At 38.3% G+C, this 22,238-nt stretch overlaps 1 protein-coding gene across 2 annotated transcripts in view; it reads left to right on the top strand.

Moving 5' to 3' along the window:
• The first annotated feature begins 15,272 nt into the window (after window positions 1–15,272).
• TAOK1 (TAO kinase 1) overlaps window positions 15,273–22,238 on the top strand; it is an 85,899-nt gene continuing 78,933 nt past the window's right edge. Inside the window, exon 1 of one of the 2 annotated variants that reach the window (XM_006874184.1) lies at window positions 15,273–15,487. In XM_006874184.1, coding sequence (XP_006874246.1) covers window positions 15,356–15,487 — 132 coding nt within the window. In that variant the 5' untranslated portion in view covers window positions 15,273–15,355. The remainder of the gene's footprint in view (window positions 15,488–22,238) is intronic. The other variant, XM_006874185.1, reaches the window with a different exon arrangement.

Raw genomic sequence — 22,238 nt, 5'->3', positions numbered from 1 at the left:
ATCAGATAACCCCGAAGGGTACAACACAAGGCCTGCGCCTCCCTGAGTCCAGTGTCCCCAGCTGCTCCATCTGTCCACATCATCATCTCTGTCTCCATCCCTGGCATCACTGCCTCTCGGGGCAGGGTCCCGCTCTCTGTTCTTCTCACTTGATGGTCCCAGGGACCTCCACTCCTGGGCTGCAAAATCACTCTCCTCCTTTTGTCAAAAAACATCTACCTCTATATTTCCTAGCCTCACAGTCAGTCCTGATGGCAATTATTCACTGTTACACCCTATTTCCTTTCGGTAGCTCGGTCCCAATGGATTGGAAATCATTCAGTGGTAATTCTGCCTTTCCCCACCCTGTCTAGAACTAGGCTCCCTCTTGAAAGCTTGTAAGCCAGTCACTTCTTGCCTTTATAGGCCCCCAATTTTGGGTAGCCAGTGTGTAAGTTGCCCATCCCTGTTAACCCTGTGTACCAAGGGGGTGGGAGTGATCCTCGCTGTAAACATTTGTTCCCTTTTTTGAGCTATTACATCCATGAGTATAGGTAAAGTTCATCAAATTGTAACAGGTTACTCCTTTTTTTCTCTCTCTCTTTTTTCTTCATCTAGTCTAGTTCTGATCATCCAGCCATCGAAGCCAGGTCAAGTGGGTACTATCTGAAAGTATGGGTATTTTTTATATCAGCTGTATGCTGCACTCTCCACTGCTGCATTTTGAGTGTTGACTGTGGATCCAAGCAAGATGAAGTTTTTGACAACTTCAACCTTTTCGCCATTTATCATGATGCTGTGTATTGGTCTAGTTGTGAGGATTTTTGTTTTCTTTAAATTGAGGTATAACTCATATTAAGGAATAGTATACATTTACAAGTACTTCACCAAAACTTTGAGGAAGGGGGGACATGAAAAATTTATAGTTAGCCAATTAACAATATGGTCCACATGACTAACTTAGGATGTATAAATGGCATCAGTATACCTTTTACTTGATACTTTTGTTGTTATTAAGTACCATGGTCTCTGTTCCGACTCATAGTGACCCTGCACAGGGTTTCTGAGGCTGTAAATCTTTACAGGAGCAGAAAGCTTCATCTTTCTGCTGTGGAACTGCTGGTAGTTTCGAACTGCCAACCTTGAGATTAGCAGCCCGATTCGTAACCACTACGTTACCAGAGCCCCTTCTGTAAAGATTTACAGCCTTGGAAGCCCTGTACAGGGTCGCTGTGAGTTGGAACCGACTCCATGGCATATAACAACAACTTGTAGACTGCATGTTGTAGGCTCTTGTTTACTTATCCATTTTGCTCTTTTCCCTTTACCTCCCCAGCCCCACCCTGTATATAGCTGCCTTTATGAGATGTCTTGTTCATCTTGGTTACCCTGTAGATCCATTAGGCCTTAACACTTCCAGAGTGAACTCATGTTCATCTCTTGGAAAAGGTTCCCCTTTATTTACCTACCTATTTTAGTGTTCGGAGCACTGTTTTTGTTGTTGAGTCCAGTGGGTTCCAACTCATAGCTACCCTTACCCTTTATAGGGTTCCCAGGGAGTGGCTAGTGGGTATGAACTGCCGACCTTGTTGCTCAAACAGTCCTTGTGGTTCAGCACATTACCCGGCAGTGCCATACCAGGACCTAGGAGCACTGAAGGCACAGTGGATTACAAGTTGTGCTGCTAGCTGCAGGAGTCAGCAGTTTAAATTCACCAGTCACTCAGCGGGAGAAAGATGAAGCTTCCTCCTTCCATTAAGATTTATAGCCTCAGAAACCCTATACAAGGTCACTATGCAGTCCAGTGCTTCATTCCATAGCGCCATACCAGGACTCCAAAAAAATTAACTTTACTAAGGTATAATTGGATTCCTGGTGTGGCACTGCAGGATAATGTGCTAAACTACAAGGTCAGTTTGAGCTGCAAGTTTGGTGGTTCAGACCCACCAGTCACTCCTTGGAAACCCTATACAGGGTCACTATGAGTCAGAACTGACTTGATAGCATTTAACAACAAAGGTATAATTAAAACTAAGGAACCCTGGTGTCATGCTGTGGGTTAGTGCACTGAACTGCAAAGTCAGTTTGAACCTCAAGGTCAGTGGTTCAAGTTCACCAGTCACTCCTTGTAAACCCTATACAGAGTTGCACTACGGGTCAGAACCAACTTGATGACACTTAACAACAACAAGGTATAATTTGGAGTCCTTGTGTGGCTCTCTATGATAAGCACTGGACTGCTGACCACAAGGTTGGCAATTCAAATTCACCAGCTGCTCCTTGGAAATCTTATATAAATAAGGTTGCTATAAGTCAGAACTGACTTGATGGCACTTTCAACAAGAAGGCATAATTTAAGGAGTTCTGGTAATGCTGTAGGATAAGCACTGGACTTCTGACCTCAAAGTCAGTGATTCAAATCTACCAGCTGCTTTGCTTGAGTCATTCTACTCCCGTAAAGATTTATAGCCTTGGATATCCTATACAGGGTCACTAGGAATTAAAATTGGTTCGATGGCAGTGGGTATAAGGTATAATTTAAGTAAAATTCTTCATACTTTTTTAGTGTACGGATCAGTGGCTGTAACCATCACCCTAGTGAAGATACGGAATGTTCCCGTCTTCTAAAATTCCCCAGATTCTTTTGCAATCTATCATACCCCATCCCTACCCCTAAGAAACCACTGATGTGATGTGTGTTACTATGAGTTAGATTTATCTTTTCTCTTTTCATAATATCTGTGTAATATTTACCTATTCTTTTGTGTATTAATAGTAGATTTTAAAAAATGCTGATTAATATTCTAATGTTTACATATACTACAGTTTATCCATTCACCTATTGATTGCTATTTGTCTCCAGTTTTGGACTATTATTAATAAAGCTGCTGTGAACATTTGTATACAAGCAGTATATTTTCATTTCTATCAGTAATCCTAAATCTTTCAGACTAGAAACTGCATTTGTTTGGATTCTTTCAGTCTCTTTCTACACCTATATTCATATTCATTCAGTGGGTTATTAAAACATGATGTTTCTTCCTTTGAAATTTTTTTATTCTTTAAAGGAATATTTAACACTCGGTGAGAAACTACTTTTCAATTTTGTGAAACCTTATTTTATGAGTAGATACAGAGGTCATTATGTAGATGGTATACTTGGTGAGTGAGTTACAGTAAGTCATGGTGACTGAAATTTATGAGAAAATGTATTGAAGTCACAGCACGAGGAAAAGGAATGTTGCTGCTGTATGTTCTTCATCCTTGTAGACACTGTTATAGCCCACATTCATGTTGATGGGTTGAGATTGACTGCCAGTTTTCATGTACTTTGGGTTTTGTTTTGTTATGAATGCAGGGTAAAATACAGGTGGTGGTATTGTTAGGTTCCATAAGGTTGGTTCAAACATATAACGATGTTGTATAGGGTTTCCAAGGAGTAACTGGTGGGTTTAAACAACTGACCTTGTGGTTAGCAGTCCAGTGCTTATCTTGTATCACCACACCAGGACTCCATAGTGGTATGGAATGGTGAAAAAAGAGAATTTATTGTCATGGACATTCATTTTCATTACTGTGTAACTTTGAGCAACTTACTTCGCCTCTCTAGGCTTCCATCTTCCATTTTATCTGTAATGAAGATAATAGTATATATCACATAGGGTTGTTAAATAGATTTGTTGTTGTTGCGTGCCATCAAGTTGGTTCTGACTGATAGAGACCCTGTGTAGGATTATATGATTATATATATTTAGATGTGTTATATAAGGATTCCAAATTATTTAAGACTGTCTTTTGTGCACCAATTGTAGTTCCTCTTAATTAGTGCTACAAATCTTATATCTGAATACACAGGTCTTCTTTTATTTGTTCAAACTTAAAAAGATGCTGTATTATCTGGCAACTATCCCTTCGCTCTCATTTGTAGTATAACATTATACCAGTTAGCCAGTGACTGTCAAGTTGACTCCAACTTATGGTGACCTCATATGTGTAAGAGTAAAACTGCTCATTAGGGTTTTCAGTGGCTGATTTTTTGGGGAAGTAGATCATTAGACTTTTCTTCCGAGGTAACTTTTGGTGGAGTTGAGCCACCAACTTTTTGTTTAGCAGCTGAGCAAGTTAACCTTTACACCACGCATGAACTCCATTTTTGTTGTTGCTATAAGTGCCATTGAGTCAGTTCTGACCCATAGTAACCCTGTACAGGCTTTCTGAGGAAAAGCTGGTGAACTTTAACTGCCAATCTTGCAGTTCACAACTACTTTGCAGTCTAGTCCACAGTGCCAAACCAGGACTCCATGAAAAAAAATATACATATAATGAAGTGCACAAATGAATTTTTAAAAAAACTTTTCATTGTGCAATTGAGTGAAGGTTTACAGAGCAGGTCATCAGTCGCACAGATGAATTATTAAAAGTATCCACCACTAAAGTGTGGCACTGTAGAATCAGCACTGGACTTGGAACCACATGGTCGGCAGTTCACACCCACCAGCTACTCTTGGGAAACCCTATCAGGGTTGCTGTGACTTGGAACTGACTGAACAGCAATTAACAACAACAGCAGCTCAATCTGTAGAAAGTTTTTAATACTTCAGAAAGCTCCTTCTTGTTCCTTCTTTCTCAGTAACCATCTCCCACATTTATTCTGAGTTCTTTATGATTATGTTTGGCAATTAATTTTTTAATTTTCAAGGCTATGATTGACCTGGCCACATCTATGCAACTTAATTCCCATTACTGCCCAGCATATCATACCTGTTCTGCCTGTCCTTTGCTCATGATGTCCTTTTAGTGCTTTCTTGATCTCATAGTCCTATTCCTCCCTGTCCATTCTATGAAATTGTTCCTAACTGTACCAGCTTTTACAGTTCTCTTTTTTCCGTAAGTTCTTTCTGGCTCATTATCAGGGTCGTCTCTGTTTAGTACTTACATGATGTATTTTCATTTTCTGGTAATTATGTGTCATACAAAACAATGAAGTTGACATTACCTCACACCATATACAAAATTTGATTTAAAAAAATAGACTGAAAATCTAAATGTTAGAGCTGGAACTATAAAGCTATTAGAAAAAAACATGTTGTTATTAAGTCTCATTGAGTTGGTTCCGACTCATAGTGACTCTGTGTTGAGTTTCCAAGGAACATGTTGTTGTTGTTAAGTGCCATCGAGTCAGTTCTGACCCTTAGCGACCCTGTATAGGGTTTCCGAGGAATGACTGGTGAACTTGAACCGCCAACCTTACAGTTCAAACGGCTTTGCAATCTGGTGCATTAACCCACAGCGCCACACCAGGACTCCACAGGTGTACAACTGTTCCCCTTTTTTACTCATTTAAAAAAAGTTATGAAAATATATACAACAAAACCTTTACCAATTCGACAGTTTTCACATGTGCAATTCAGTGACATTGATGACATTCATCATGTTGTGTCACCTTTGTCACTATTGTTTTTCAAACAGTTTTAGCACTGTTAAATAAACTCAGTGCTACCCTAAGCAAACACATTCCCTTTCCCCTTTTTTCTTGTCCCTGCTAACTGCTAATAATCTTTGGTATCTATATATTTGTCTATTTTACATAAATGAGATCATATAGTATTTGTCTTTTTGAGACTTAGTTTGCATAGGTGTAAATCTTTATAACCTTGGATTAAGCAATGGTTTCGTAGATACGACACCAAAACCACATGCAACAAAATATTAAAAAATATATACGTGGGATAGTATCAAAATGAAAACATAAACACTTTTGTCCTTCAAAGGAAATCATCAAGAAAAGGAAGGGAGTATATAGGGGAAAACAACATACCATAGAATCTGTACATACATCATAGTATGGTCAACATCTAAAGGGCAGCATTTACCCAAGGGCAAAAGTACAGAAGGATTGGGAAAGAAGGAGGAATGGAAGCAAGACACCACAGGGAGGAAGTGGGATAAGTGATATACTACATTGAGGGTCTTGCAGGCATTGAGATGAAATGAAGTGTATGATTTGTTGAATATAAAACTGATGATCTACTCTGTAAACCACACAAATCATAAAAAGTTAAGAAAAAAGAAAGTGAAAAGATAGTCTTCAGACTGGGAGAAAATTTTTGCAAATCATGTATCTGATAATGGACTTGAATCTAGAATACAGTACAGAGGGGCTTCAAAAAAGTTCGTAGGAAAAAAAAATCACTATCTTTTCATTACATTTTCCAATAAACTTTTTAAAGCCTCCTCGTATATTTTGTTGTTAGGTGCCACTGAGTTGGTTCTGACTCATAGAGACCATGTTCTGTACAACATAACAGAACAGTATCTAATCCTGTATCATCTTCACAGTCATTGTTATGTTTGAGCCCATTGTTGCATTGAGTCAATCTTTTTTGTGGAGGGTCTTCCTCTTTTTTTGCTGACCCTACTTTATCAAATGTGATGCCCTTCTCCAGGGACTGGTCTCTCCAAGGACATGTCCAAAGCATGTAAGATGAAGTCTTGCCATCCTTACTTCTTAGAGGTATTCTGACTATATTTCTGCCAAGACAGATTTGTTTGTTCTTCTGTCAGTCCACATTGTAGTCAATTAGTCAATATTCTTACTGAACATCACAATTATAAGGTATCAAGTCTTCTTTGCCTCAGTCTTCCTTATTTGTTGTCCAGCTTTTACATGTATGTGAGGTGATTGAAAATGCTATGGCAAAACTTAGTCTTCAAAATGACATAATTTGCCTTTTTTTTTTTTTTTTCTCTTTAGAACAAAAATACTTTATAGAAGCTTTTTGCTAAAGATTTGTTTAATGCAATAAGTCATTTGACTTCTTCACTAATGCTTCCATGGGCATTGATAGTGGATCCAAATAAAGTGAAATTTTTCACAACTACAGTATTTTCTGTTTATCATGATATTTACTGGTAAAGTTGTAAGTATTTCTGTTTTCTTTATGCTAAAGTGTAATCTATACTGAAGGCTATAACCTGTGATCTTCAACAGTAAATACTTATAAGTTTTCACTTTCAGCAAACCAAGGTTGTGTCATCTGAATATTGCAAGTTGTTAATGTCTTCCTCTAGTCCTGATGCTATGTTCTTCTTACTATAGACCACTGACTATATAAAGGAGTATTAAACTCAATAATAAAAAGACAAGGAACCCAATTAAGCAATTGACAAAGCATCTGAGTATTTCTTCAAAGAAGATACACAGATAACCAAAAAGCACAACATCAGTAGTCATCAGGGAAACATAAATCAAGCCACTATGAAATACTATTGTATGCTCACTTGTTAGATGTCTTCAAGTCCATACTTACTGACCTTACGCACAACAGAATGAAACACTGCCTGGCCCTGCACCAATCTCACAGTTGCTACTCTTGAGCTCATTGCTGCTGCCACTGTGGCCAATCCATCGTATTGGGGGTCTTCCTCTTTTTTACTGACCCTCCACTTTACCAAACATGATGTGCTTTTCCAGGGACTGGTCTCTCCTGATAATATGTCCGACGTATGAGAGATAAAAGTCTTTGCCATCCTAGCTTGTAAGGAGCGTTCTGGCTGTACTTCTTCCAATACAGATTTGTTTGTTCATTAGGCATTCTCTGGTATTTTTAATATTTTCTTCCAACACCATAATTCAAATGTATTAATTCTTCTACAGTCTTCCTTACTCATTGTCCAACTGTCGCATGCATATGTTGTTGTATTATTAAGTGCCATTGAGTCAGTTCTGACTCATAGCAACCCTATATAGAATTTCCAAGGAGCAGATGGTGAGTTTGAACTGCCAACCTTGTGGTTCACAATCCATTGCTGATCCTACAACGCCAACCAAGATCCCATTGAAAATAACATGGTTTGGGTCAGGCAAACCTTAGACCTCAAACTGACATCTTTGCTCTTTAACATTTTAAAGAGGTCTTGTGCAGCAGATTTGCCTAGTGCCAGTATGTCTTTTCATTTCTTGACAGCTGCTTCTGTGAGTGTTGATGGTTGATCTGAGCAAAATGAAGTCTTTGACAACTTCAACCTTCTCTCTGTTAATCATGATGTTATTTATTGGTCCATTTGTTAAGATTTTTGTCTTCTTTATATTGAGGTGCAATCCATACCAAAGGCTATGTTCTTTGATCTTTGTCAGTATTTTAAGTCCACTTAGCTTTCATCAAGCAAGGTTGTGTTATCTGCATATTGCAGGTTGTTCATGAGTCTTTTTCCAGTCCTGATGCCATGTTCTTCTTAATATAGCTTTTCAGATTATTTGCTTAGCATACAGATTTAATAAGTATGGTGAAAGACTACAACTGTGGTGCACACCTTTCCTGATTTTAAATCGTTCAGTTCCCCTTTGTTCAAATGACTTCCTTTTGGTCTATGTACAACTTCTTCATGCTCACAATTAAGCATTCCAGAATACTCATTCTCCACAATGTTGCTCATAGCTTGTCATGATCCGTACAGAGTAAACATTTGCATAGTCAGTAAAGCACAGGTAAACATCTTTTTTGGTTTTCTCTGCTTTCAGCCAAGATCAATTGGACATCAGCAGTGATTCCCTCATCCTCGTCCCACTCTGAATCCAGCCAGAACCTCTGGCAGCTCCCTTTCAATGTACTACTACAGCTGTTTTTGAATTCTCTTTAGCAAAATTTTACTTGGATGCAATATTAATGGTCTTGTCTGGAGATTTCCACATCCCATTTGGTCACCGCTCTTTGGAATGGGCACAAATATGGATCTCTTCTGATTAGTTGGACAGGTAGCTAGTTGTCTTCCAGATTTCTTGGCATATATGTGTCTTGGTGATTGTCTTTTAGGGTCTATCCTTCTTGGAGTTTGTTGAGCTTCTTGAATGCTTATCTTTTCACTTTTCATGATGTTAGGCAAATTTTCTTCCAGAAGCTCTTCAGCTAACTTCTCTGTGGACTTGTTTGAGTTTTCCTGTTGCGGAATTTTGAAAATTCTTAAGTTATTCCTCTTCATGTTATCCAACATGAATCTTAAGTCAGCTTCAGCTTTTTAAAATTTTTTTGTGTTTGCTCTTCTATCTTAGTAGTGTTGAGAGATTTAGCTTCTATCTCTTCAGTTCTACTCCTTTGCCCTTTCAGTGTATTGTCCATTTCTGACATTCTATTATTAATCATTTGGACCTCTTTCTGTAGGTTTTGAATTGTTTCCAATGCTGTATCTGTCTTATTTGATTGTTCCTGTAGTGCTTTCCTGACTTCTTCCTTATTTTTCTGAACTTCGTTGTATAGTGTTTTGATACATTTTATAATCATTTTTCTGAATTCCTTCTCAGGCATTTCCAAAGTCTGCCCATCTTCCAGTTTGGAGTATAGGTCTACTTCCAGCTCATTTGCCTCAGTAACTTTCTCTCGTTTCTGGACATGAGCTGATATGGTCATCTGCTTCTGGGGTTTTGTTTTTTTTTTTTTTTTGCATATTCAGGAGTTACCTGTGGCCTTAATATTTAGATGGGTGTGTATCTTGGTATTTTTATGCTTTCTATTGCCTCTTGGTAGATGTGATCAGGAGATGGGCTTCCCTTTTCACTTTTCTTAGAAATTTCAAGATGCCACTGTTGGTCAGTGTGAGGTAACTCAGGATTTAATTTCCCGCTTATTTCCTTTTTAGTCTGCCTGTCCCGCTCCACAGTCCTCTTTCAGGCCGTTTTTCCAGTTATAAACAGTTCAGGGCCGGCCCTGGCCATTTGATTTTAAGTGGAAACTGTCTCTTTAAATTTTGAGAAGATCTGTGCGCATGCGAAGTAGAATCCTCTGGGGGTGGGGGTGGGGTGTCCACTCGCTCAGGCACCCACTCTAGTCACCAGAATGGAGGTTCGTAGAAAGCAAGGGACCAATGAACAGATATGGAAAAAAAAAACATCCAAGAATGTCCACACCTTTATCTCTGTGGTTCTGTCAGGCATCCATGGCTGCTCTGATCCTTACCCCACTTGGTCTCTCCCAAGATGGTGGCTCCGGGAGCAGCTGAGCATCTTGAACTAGAAAGCAATGGATTTCTTGCTTCTGCTACAAATTCTCCTAGCTGTAAATCTTGCAACTTTCTAAATATTCCTTTCTATGTGGTTCAGAGTTCTGGCACCATCCACTAAGGCTGCTTGGTCCGGTATTCTGTGGTGTTGCTGATGGAGCTCCTCACTGCACTTCCACACTCTCTACCATCTTTTTTATTCTTTATTTTGGTGTTTTTTATGCTTTCTGATTGCCTCAGGTACATGTGATCAGGAAGGAGATGGGCTTCCCTTTTCACTCTTTTTCCAGAGAAATTTCAAGATGCCACTGTTGGTCATTGTGATGTAACTCAGGATTTAATTTTAGGCCTATTTCCTTTTTGTTTGCCTGTCCTGCTCCACAATCCCTGTTCAGGTCTTTTTCCTAGTGATAAACAATTCAGGGCCAGCTGTGACTGTTTTGCACTGCCATTTGGTTTTAAGTGGAAACTGTCACTTTAAATTTCAAGGAGATGTGTGTGCATATGTAGAACCCTTCTGGGAGGTGGCGGTGGCTTGTCTACTCGCTCAGGCACCCCCTCTAGTCACCTGAATGGAGGTAAACAGCCAGTGAGAGACCAATGAACAGATAACAAAACAAAAGAGTGCCCGCACCTTTATCTCCACAGTTCTGTCAGGCTTCTATGGCTGCTCTGATCCTTCCTCTGCATGGTCTTGCCCAATATGGCGGCTCCGGGAGCAGCTGAGCATCTTGGATTAGAAAGCAATGGATTTCTTTCTTCTGCTACAGATTTCCCTAGCTGTAAGCCTTCCAGCCTTCTAAATATTCCATTATATGTGGTTCAGAGAGTTCTGGCATCATCCCCTGAGCCTGCTTGGTCCAGTATTCTGTGTTGTTGCTGATGGAGCTCCTCACTGAACTTCCACCCGATCCACCATCCTGTTTGTTGTCTACCTCTAAAATTTTTAATGCTTAATTTATTTTTATACAATTTTTTACTCCTCTGATGTTTTTTCTGTTGATCCCCTTACTGTAGCTTTATCGGAGTATTAGCAGAAGATGGTGATGGTGGATTCCAGAATATACTTTTTGATGAACAAAAATGACATTTTGCAGTTTGTCAATATCCTTTATGTGATAGAAAAAGTAACTAATATAATTTGTTTTAGATGTAAAATATTCTTAGAACTAGTTTTCTCTTGGCAAATGTTTATAACAGTAAGAGCCTTAGAAGCAATCACTTTTTTACTGAATTTGAAAGCCATTTACGTTAATTCTCTTATGCACAGCCAACAGTCATCTGTCATTAGAGGATTGAATGTTTTTATTGTTCTGAACAGGTTTAGTTTCCAGAGTAAGAAAGACTAGGAAGAAATGGCAAGTGATCTGCTTCTGAAATCAGCCAATAAAAGCCCAACGCCAATTACAGTGGAGAGACTGGGGACTCTGAACTCAGGGAGGGAGAGGGGCTGTGCACTGAAGACCAAGTGGCAAGCTTGTGGGGTGTACCCTTTGGTTGGTTAATGATGCATGGAGGGGACTGTAATGATGGCAATGAAATGATATACAATAGCATGAATGTAAAGCTAATGTTTTCCCATGTAAACTATCACATAATTTACAATAAAAACTTTAAAAAAACAAAGGAATCAGCCTTGTGCTGATCTTGATTATCATCCCTTCTCATTAAACTAGGTGAGTTCAGATGCCACTATATTACAAAGTGAATATGCACAGCCCACATCTTAGGAGTAGGGAGTTGAACACCCACTCTTGATTGGTATTTTTTACTTTCTAAATGTTGTTATTGTTAGCTGCCATCAAGTTAGCCCTGATTTATGGCAACCCCATATACAACAGAATGGAACGCAGCACAGTGTGTCATCACCATTATCAGCTGGAGATTGTTGTTCCAGGTTTGAGCATGCGTCACTATTTACCTCTGTCCCACTTAGCCCATGCAAACATGTCTTAGTGTTCAACTATCTATCTTGTTCTTCCACTTCCTCCCCCTTCTTGTATTGTCCTCCCCAACACCCAATCTAAAACCCCCACCCCAACCCCACTGTTGTGGTTACTTTATATTCCATTAACTCTTCCCTCTATTTAAGACAGTATATTTATCCTGTAATCTACTTGACCTTCTCATCACCTAGATCTCTGTTCCTCTGTGTTTACCTTCTTTCACATTGTAATTGTTTCATCATAGACTAACCTCCCAAATCCTCTGTTATTGATAATTTTATTCAGTTCTTGACTCTTCCATTTGTCGATTGAGTTCAGGATGCTGCTGCCATGTACGTCATTCTCTGGTTGTTGTCTGTTCTTGTTGGTTCTCATTCCACAGAACTTCCTTTAGGATGTTTTTCATAGCAGGGTTGGCTTTGGCAAAATCCCTTAGTTTCTGTTTATCCTGAAATATTTTGATTGCACCATTGTATTTGAATGACAGCTTTGCTGGGTAGGGGAATTTTGGTAAAGCAGAGGCTTAGCTAATAGAAGATAACCCTCCACCAGGTGGATTGAAACAGTGGCTTCAACAATTGGCTCAAACATAACAATTGTAAGGATGGTGCAGGACTAGGCAGTGTTGTACATAGTGATTGCTATGAGTTAGAACTAATTCAAATAGCACAGCTTTCTGAACTGATCTCTCTACCGTGAATTTAACTGATTATCCTGGTGTGGTGCTATAGGATAAATATTGGACTGATAAACTCAATAACTTCTCAGAAACACTATCCAGGATCGCTATTAGTCAGAACCAAATTGACGGCACATAAAACAAGAAGAAGCAGATCGCTTCAGAAGCCAGTGGTTTGATTGGACCTATTCTCTGGATTTGTATTAGTGTATCTAAGACTCCACCCCAGTTACAATTTGTTTCATAAAATCATCTTCATTAGTTTCAAACTTGCTTTAAAAAATAATGGATGAAAATATAGCTCTTTGATTCTGGCTTAATCTTTAAACAATGCTTTTGGCACTCACTGAGTTAAAAGCTTATTAAGGCCAAGATGACTAACACAAAGTGTATTACTGAGAGAACTTGTATGCAGCCATCTGTTAACAACAAGATATGTTTAAACACCTTTTGTTCATAATAAACCTATGCATGTATAACTGGATGTATGCATGTGTAACTGCAGTAGCAATACTTTTTGACTGCACCCTTAGATGCTTGGCAGAAGGAATTCTAGGAGGAACTTCTAGAGTAGGGAAATTGACAAGAGTATATGGTACAACCTTGTAGGAGTATGCTGAGGAGTCTAGTGTGACACGATAGGCTAAGCACTGGACTGCAAAGTTGATTTGAACCACAAGGTGATGGTTCAAACCCACCAGCCACTCCTTGGAAACCCTATACAGGGTCACTACAAGTCGAAACGAACTTGATAGCACTTAACAACAACAATGTGATGCAACCTTGCATGTTTGTTAGAAATGGAACACAAAGAAACAATTTAAACCTTTTTATTCCCCCCCAATGTAGTATTCCCCTGCACCCTGCTATAGTGTTAATTTGTGTTGTTGTTATTGTGAAGTGCCATTGAGTTGGTTCTGACTCATAAGAACCCTATGTAGAGTTTCCGAGGAGCGGCTAGTAGGTTTGAATCATTGATCTTGAAGTTCAAATTGACATTGTAGCTCAGTGCTTATCCCATAGTAGTACACCAGCGCACATACAGTGTTAATTTAGGAAGGTACAGAAAGACTTAAATGTGTTTTATGTAGTGACAGAAATTATGTAACAAGAATTAAATTGGCTCAGTTGATTCCACTATAAGTGACAAAAAGAACCATTTAAAAGTTAATTAAAAGGCATAAGCAAGAAATGGCTAGAGGGACCCCCCCTCGCCTTGACTTTTCCCTTTTTAGAAAAAATGGATGAAATACATTTTGAAATTACCCCTCCCCTCACCCCAGCAAATTTAAGCAAGTTGAAAGCAGTTAACACTTAATGTAGTGCTTACTATATCTGAGTACTAGTTTATGCTTGCATTTATTAATTTACTTAAATCTCACAGCTATCACAACTACTAAAAAGTAGAGATAGATTTTTATTCTCTCTTTACAGTGAGATAAGAAAATGAGCCTATAAGTAGTATTGAAGGAATTCATATCTAGGCAGTGTTATTCCAGATCCCAGATTCTGAAGGCTCTCAATTTGACAGCCATTTTTTACAATGAGTAATCTAATATAAAGAGATTGATAGCAGAGGCACCAAGGAATTTAGTAGTTATCTGTAGAGTCTAATGAAACAGAATAGATACTGGCTATATTTTAATATGAAACAGCTTGAGGGAGAAACTGAAATCTACATTAAATACTTTCTCCCAGTGGTCCCCGCCACTCCCTTGCTGGAAAGTGTGCTAGACTTGATTGTAAATTGATATGGTAAATGAATGAAAAAGAAAAAGTGCTGAATTAAATCTTTTCTGTATTTTCTTACATTTGAAGATCAGTAGTGGGTAGTAGTTTTCCTATTGTTAGAAACATACTATGAGTGTATCTTGAGTTGTTTATGTATATTTTTAATAAATTACGACAGCATCGCATCTAAATTACTTTATCAGAATTGAAGTGAGAGAATGTGGGATAATGCACTGGAATGCAAGGTTGATTTGAACCCCAAGGATGATTATTCAGATTCACTAGCCACTCCTCATAACCCAATATATAGGGTCAGTGAAGGCACTTAACAACAACAATAGTAAGAATCAAAAGAAAAAAGCCACAGGTGATTATGATGATGAGCCAGCTACACTAAAAGCTGTACTAACTGTATTAGTAGACTAGGAGCCCTGATGGCATTGTAGGATAACCACTGGACTGCTGACTATTTAGTCAGCAGTTCAAACCCACCACTTGCTCCATGGGAGAAAGATACGGCTTTTTGTTTCCATAAAGATTTGTAGAAACCCTATACAAGGGCTACTGTGAGTCAGACAGACTCAATCTGATGGCAGTGAGTGAATACTAGTAGACAGGAGCTCTGGGACGTAGTGGTAAAGCACTCAGCTGCTAACCAAAGGTTGGCAATTTGAAGTTACTCTGCTGGAGATGTGTCAGTGTGCTTCCGTATTTACAGCCTTGGAAATCTTACGGAATTTCAACTTTCGGTCACTGTGAGTCAGAATCAACTATATGACAGTAGTTTGATTTGGGGTATCAGTAGACCATGTTGCCTTTTCAGTGGAGTTCTAGTCTTGAGATAATTTGTAAACACTCTCGGTAAATAATCATATACTAATTAGTCTTAACAGCTTTTACCTTTCCTGACTTTTTTTTTCTTATTTTTGAACAGTAATTTATGCCAACGTGGCTTCATTCACACAGATGAACCAAGGATTGGGATAGCAGTATAAAATTAGAATCAGACAGCTGACTGCCCAGCAGGATGCCATCAACTAATCGAGCGGGCAGCCTGAAGGACCCTGAAATTGCAGAGCTCTTTTTCAAAGAAGATCCAGAGAAGCTCTTCACAGATCTCAGAGAAATTGGCCATGGAAGCTTTGGAGCAGTTTATTTTGTAAGTGGTAAAGTTTTAATGTCAATGACTAGTATTTGCTTAATGTTTCACTTCAGGTAGAATAAAACATAATAATACAAAGAAATATAGTTGATAATTCATTGTATAGTAGTATATATGTGTACATGAAAGCAGATAGTTTTATTTATTTGATAATACATTTTTAAAGCTTCTTGTATTATTAAAGGAATATTTTGTTTTAATGTGCGTTTTTGTTTAGAGTGTTTAGCGTACCGTTTTTAGAAATTATATGATAAGCATTACTACAAAATTAAACACTGTGGAATACCTACTTTGTTGTAAAATCCCTTGCAGTATCAGTCTGTCTTAGTGTTACAGAAATCCAGCATTATTATTTGGCATAAGGATATTTACTAAAATATGTTTTCTTTTGAACCTTAGCTTTAATTCTGTTTTGAAATTTTCAGTAAAAGGCCTTTGGTAAACTTCATTTTTTGTACTTCCATCTATATATATCGTTTAGTTATATTGTATATATCATGCAAATTAAGTCACACTTTACTTCCGTTGTGCCACTGTATTTTTTCACTATATCATATGTCAAGGATGCCTTTTGTATTAGTACACAGAACTCTTACTGCATCTTTTTTTTTTAAATGGATTCTCCTATTGACAAAGATTTAGATCATTTTTTATTTGGAGTTATTATCAAAATGCTATAAACATTCATGTGTGTTACTTTGTGCACATGATGGAAACCCTGAGTTGAAAAAAATGTCTAGTTTTAATTTTAATGGGTAATGCCAAATAGGTTTGCACTTTCCCTATAGTATGTATTTGCACTTGGCTTTGTTATCTCTTCAGCAAAATTAGCTGTTATCAAGCTTCTGAAATTTTTGGTAATTTGATAGACAAAAACTATTTCTTTTTAAAAATTATTCCATTTTCCATGGTTCTTTAGTGTACCTTTAGTAAACTTTTGGTCATTCTAAGGATATACTATATCACCTTTACCTTTGAAAATAGGAAAAATCTACCAAAAAAAACAAAGGAAAGAAAACATTACTCATAAGTATTTTTCCTTCAGATAACCACTGATATTTCATGTATATCTTTTCAACCTTTCCAGTAATATGCATGCATCTAGTGTGACAGTTATCCCAGTTTGGCAGGATTTCCTCATTTTAGCAGTGAAATTCCCATGTCCTGGAAACCCCTCTGTTCCAGGCAAACTGAGATGGTTTATAACCCATTGATATCTGTAATGTATGTATAGACACACACACTGTTTACTTGTCTTTTGCCATTAAAACAAAAATGTTATTTAATATATTTTGGTATAATATTTAATTGCTGTATCAGACTTAATCATAAGTCTATTTGATACTCCATAATTTGCTTTATCATTTCGTAGTATTAGATATGTAGATGCTTTCCCTTTTTCCCCCCTTCGCTGTTAAAATTAATGCTGTGATAAACATCCTTATGAAACATGTTTGTCAATTTGAAGGGAAAAAGAAGAAAAGGAGAACAAATCTATGTAAATAACCTAGAATATAATGAAAAACATATTGAATTGTCTAATGTTAAAACTATAATGTAATAATTAAAACATTATAGTATTAGTAGACAGAGATAAGTAAAACAGAATAGAACCAGGAATAGTATAATACTATTTTAAAGAGCTTTTTTTTGGAGGGAATATTTTATAATGTGTATCTACTTCTTAAACAAGTTTCATATACAAGTTTCATATACAAGTTTCAGCATAAAACTTCTATTTATTAGGAAAAGTCTTTGATTTTGTTCATTATTTATAAATAGTTGCCATTGGCAAGTAAAAAAGCTTGTATGTATATTTTGGGACTCTAAATGGCTCAGTGGTTAAGTGCTAAATGAAACATTGCTGATTTGAACCTACTAGCCCCTCTATGGGAGATGTCGCAGTTTGCTTCTCTAAAGATTTATAGCCTTGGGAACCTTATTCATACAGGATCACTATGAGTCAGAATAGGCTTGAAGGTAGTTAAGTTACATATATTGTGTATTGAGATGTGAAGGTCTCAATATTTAAATATGAACAGTTTCACTTTAAGAATATCAAAGTGGAGTACTTTAAAAACTGTGGGCTAATATGTTAGACTGCAAAGTCAATTGAACTTCAAGGTTGGTGGTTCAAATTCACCAGCTTCTCCTTGGAAACCCTATGCAAGGTTGCTATGGGTCGGAATCGACTCATTGGCACTTAACAACAACAAACACCCACTTCTCAATCAATACGGTAAATTTCCAGAGATGAGGTCATTATGAGAAATTTGCATTGTGTGAGATTTGGGGACTTAGCCCGTTTTTGGTGTCGATAACATGCCTCATCCCTCCCTTGGTTGCCTACTACCTGTCAGGTGCCTCCAAGTCCTCTTTCTCCACCATACCTTCCACTCCACTGCAGAGACCTTGGTTTTGGGGTGGTGGTGGTGGTGGTGGTTGGTGGTTAAGTGTTACCCACTGCCATCCACTCTGGGAAGGAACCCCATTTGTCTTCTGTTCACCCCAAACCTGCAACCACATATAGTCCCCTTTATCTTCCTGCCTCTTTCCACTTACCTTCCAGGCACATTCAGACTTCAACTGTTCTCTCCTCCTGCCTTCCCTCAACCTCATGTCATTCCACTGTTGCCCCTTGCTCTCCAAGGCCAGACTAATAGGAAACAGCAGAAGAGAAGGTGCCCTGCAACTGGCTGGCCACTGTTTCTCATGTAGCCAGGTCACTAGGTCCTCTGGTATATCATTTAGGGTAGCCAGCAGAAGGTACCTTGGACAGGCCATAGTCCTGTGGGGCCCAGACATTGGAGGTGCTGCCTGAGAATTGTTTTCAAAGTTATTCTAAATGCAAGATGTTGCATAGTGATATAATTGATAAATGAGGAGTTGGTGTAGTAGCATTCTCACATCCCAACATTTTATTAGGAAACATTTTAACATATCAAAAAGTTAAAAGACTATTCTAGTGAGCTCCTAGATAGATTCTACATATACCATTTTATTATACTTACAAATATTTTTGTTCATTCCTCTGCTCTCCAATCATCTTATTATTTTTGCTTATTTCAAAGTAAGTAGTAAACCTACACCTTCCTCTAAATACTGTAGCATACGTGTCATTAACTGTTTTGGTTCCAGCTCATAGCGACCCTGTTTTCAACAGAAGGAAACACTGCCTAGTCCTGTGCACTCCTCCTCTCAGTTGTTGCTGTGCTTGAGCATTTTGTTGGAACTACTATGTCATATTGTTGCGGTTGTCTTCTTTTTCACTGACTCTACTTTACCAAGCATGATGTCCTTTACCAGTGATTGGTGCCTCCAGATAACACGTCCAAAGTATTTGAGATGAAGTCTCACCATCCTGGATCCTAAGGATTTTTCCAAGACATATTTGTTCATTAGCTATCATTAATTTTTATATAATTAAATGGAGTTCAATATTTTTTAGTTTCCTTTTTTCTTTCATAGTAAAATTATATACAGTTCAAGTTACAGATCTTAATTATACTAGTCACTGAGTTGTGACATATGTATACCTCTGTAACCCAAGCACTTTGAAGATGTAATACATTATCATTATGCCAGAAAGTTTCCTCATGCCACCTCAGTCTCTGCTCTATCCTCTAGACTTGAACAGTGGTTCTCATTTTATTTACTATAGATTAATTTTGTCTCTCTAGAATTATATAGTACTTTTTTGTGTGTGTATATGTATGTAAGTCTTTATCACTCAGCATAATTTCTTTGAGAACTCATCCTTGTTCAGAATACTATAATTCTTTCTTTTCATTGTGGAGTAGGATATTGATGTATTCTGGAACACTTAATTCATGAGGAACCTGTGCATAGACCAAGAGGCAGTTGTTTGAACAGAAAAAGGGAACACCGAATGGTTTAAAATTAAGAAAAGTGTGCGCCAGGGTTGTATTCTTGTATCATACTTATTCAGTCTGTGTACTGAACAAGTACTCAGAGAAGCTGGATTATATGAAGAAGAACGTGGCATCAGGATTGGAGGCTCATGAACATCCTACAATATGCAGATGATGCAACCTTGCATGTTGAAAACCAAGAGGACTTAAAAAATATTTACTGATGAAGATCAAGGACCACAGCCTTCGGTTGCACTTCAATGTAAAGAAAACAAAAATCCTCACCACTGGACCAATAAATAACTTAATCCATATATAAATGGAGAAAAGACTGTAGTTGTCAGTGACTTTATTTTGTTTGGATCAACCATCAATACTCATGGAAGCAGCAGTCAAGAAATCAAACCACATATTGCATTGAGCAGATCTCCTGCACAAGACCTCTTCGAAGTGTTGAAGAGCAAAGATATCAGTTTGAGGATTAAGGTGCATCTGATGCTGCAAACCATGGTATTTTTATTAACCTCATATGCATGTGAAAGTTGGAGAGTGAATAAAGAAGACCATAGGAGAATTGATGCATTTGATTTATGGTGTTAGAGGAGAATATTGAAAGTACTATGGACTGCCAAAAGTACAAATAGATCTGTGTTAGAAGAACTACAGCCAGAGTACTCCCTGGGAGCCAGAATGGCCAGACTTCATCTCTCATACTTCAGACATATTGTCAGGAGGGATGAGTCACTGGAGAAGGAGATCATGTTTGGTAAAATGAAGGGTCGGATAAAAAGAGGAAGACCCCCAACGAGATGGATTGGCACAGTGACACCATCAATAGGCTCAAATGTAGCAATGATTGTGAGGTTGGCCCAGGATTGGGCAGTGTTTCCTTCTGTTGTGTATAGGGTTTCTATGAGTCAGAACCCACTCGATGGCACCTAACAACAACAGTTTTTTTCCCCCATTCTTTTGCATCTAGACTATTTACAGTTTGGACTATTATGAATAAATTTGCTGTATACATTCTTGTTTTTTGTTCATTTAAACAAACAAAAAAAGTCTGTTTTTTGTTTGTTTTAGCATTGTTGTTGTTGTTGTTAAGTGCATTGTACAACAGGCTATTTACTGTGGCTCATGTGTGCAGGGAGGCAGTCTCCCAGAGCAGGAGGCAGGCAGCACAGGGAGTCCTGGGTAAGAGGAGTAGACTTGAGTTTTTATTTCTCTTAAGGAGATACCTAGAATGGAATCATTAGGTCATAAGCCAAGTATATGTATAGTTTTATAAGCAGTTGTCAGACGTTTTCATTAAGAGGTAGAAATTTTACATTCCCACCAACAGTATATGAGAGTTTTGTTTGCTCCACATTTTCTTCAATATTTGTTAACAATAATTTCAATTTCAGCCATTCTGATGGTTATGTAAAGGTCTCTATAGTTTTAATGTGCATTTAAGTAATGACTAGTGATGTTCAACATTTTTTATGGGCTTAATGACTTTTCATATATCTTTGTGAAGTTAAAATTTTTTGCCCATTTTTTTTAAAAACTTGAGTTAAAAAAAAAAGTTTTCAGAGTTCCTAACATCCTGGATATTTTGCAGACTTAACCTATTGATTTTCTCTACATTGTCATCTGATGAGCAGAAATTTTAATTTTGATGAAGTCCAATTTATCGGGTTTTTCTTTTATGGATATTCTGTATCTTCACCCCGAAATAATTGTTTTAATTCTACATTGCAAAAATGTCCTCCTATGTTTTCTTCATTAAAAAGACACTAAGTGTTCACCCAGGAGACATCAAAGCAAGTGGTTGGATCCCCTCAGGACAAACTCCCTTCTAAAACTAAGACTCAATGGGAACACACGAGCAGACATGCGCTCTGACCGCTGAATACATTGGTCACCGATAAGGGGAAGTGAGGGAAAAACAGCAATGAAGCTGTGCGCTAAGCCCTACCACATTCAATAGAGACTCCTGTGAGCCTGGGTGGAGACCTGGTTGGCTAGCAGTATGGTAAGACCTGGGGATTCCTGGGCCCAGAGTCAATGACATAGCCACAGAGAACTAGAGTGGAGAGTGAAGCGTCCAGCTGATAAAAAGAGAGGGCATATGCATAAAAACACCCACACTTGCAGATAATACCCACTTGACCTAACTTCAATGGCTGGATGATCAGAACTCAACTAGAAGAAGAAAGAAAAGGAAAGAAAGAGAGATCTGATACAGTTTGATGAACCTGACCTAAATCTATGGATGCAGTAGCCTAAAAGAGGGAGCACATCGTTACAGTGAGGATCATTCCTACCCCCTCCCTATACAGAGTAGACAGGGATGGGCAACTTGGACATTGGCTACCCAAAGTGGAAGGGAGGGGGTGCGCTACAAAGGCAAGAAGTGACTGGCTTACAAGCTTTCAAGAGGGAGCCTAGATCCAGAGGGTGCAGAGGAAGGTAGAATCTCCACTGAGTAGTATCCAGTCTGGGCGGGGCTGATAAAAGGAGATGGGCATAGCACTCATGTGATGCAATAGTGAATAATTGCTATCAGGACTGACTGTGAGGGTTGGAAATGTAAATGTGGATGCTTTATAGCAAAAGGAGAGGAGTGATTGACTTTGCTGTCCAGGAGCAGAGGTCCCTGGGACCATTGAGGGAGAAGTGCAGAGTGCGGAACAACCCTACCCAGACAAACAGTGACGCCAGAGATGGAGGCAAAGACGATGATTTGGAGTGATGGAACAGCTGGGGACTTTAGAACCAGAGAGGGAGAGGGACTGTGTGCTGACGACGGGGGTGGGCAGGCTTGCAGAGTATATACCCTTTGGTTGGTTGATGATGCATGGAGGGGATTGTAACCATGGCAGTGAAATGATATA

This window comes from Chrysochloris asiatica, unplaced genomic scaffold (genome assembly GCF_000296735.1).
Source record: "Chrysochloris asiatica unplaced genomic scaffold, ChrAsi1.0 scaffold00266, whole genome shotgun sequence".
NCBI lineage: Eukaryota > Metazoa > Chordata > Mammalia > Afrosoricida > Chrysochloridae > Chrysochloris > Chrysochloris asiatica.
This window is presented reverse-complemented; position numbering and strand designations above follow the sequence as displayed.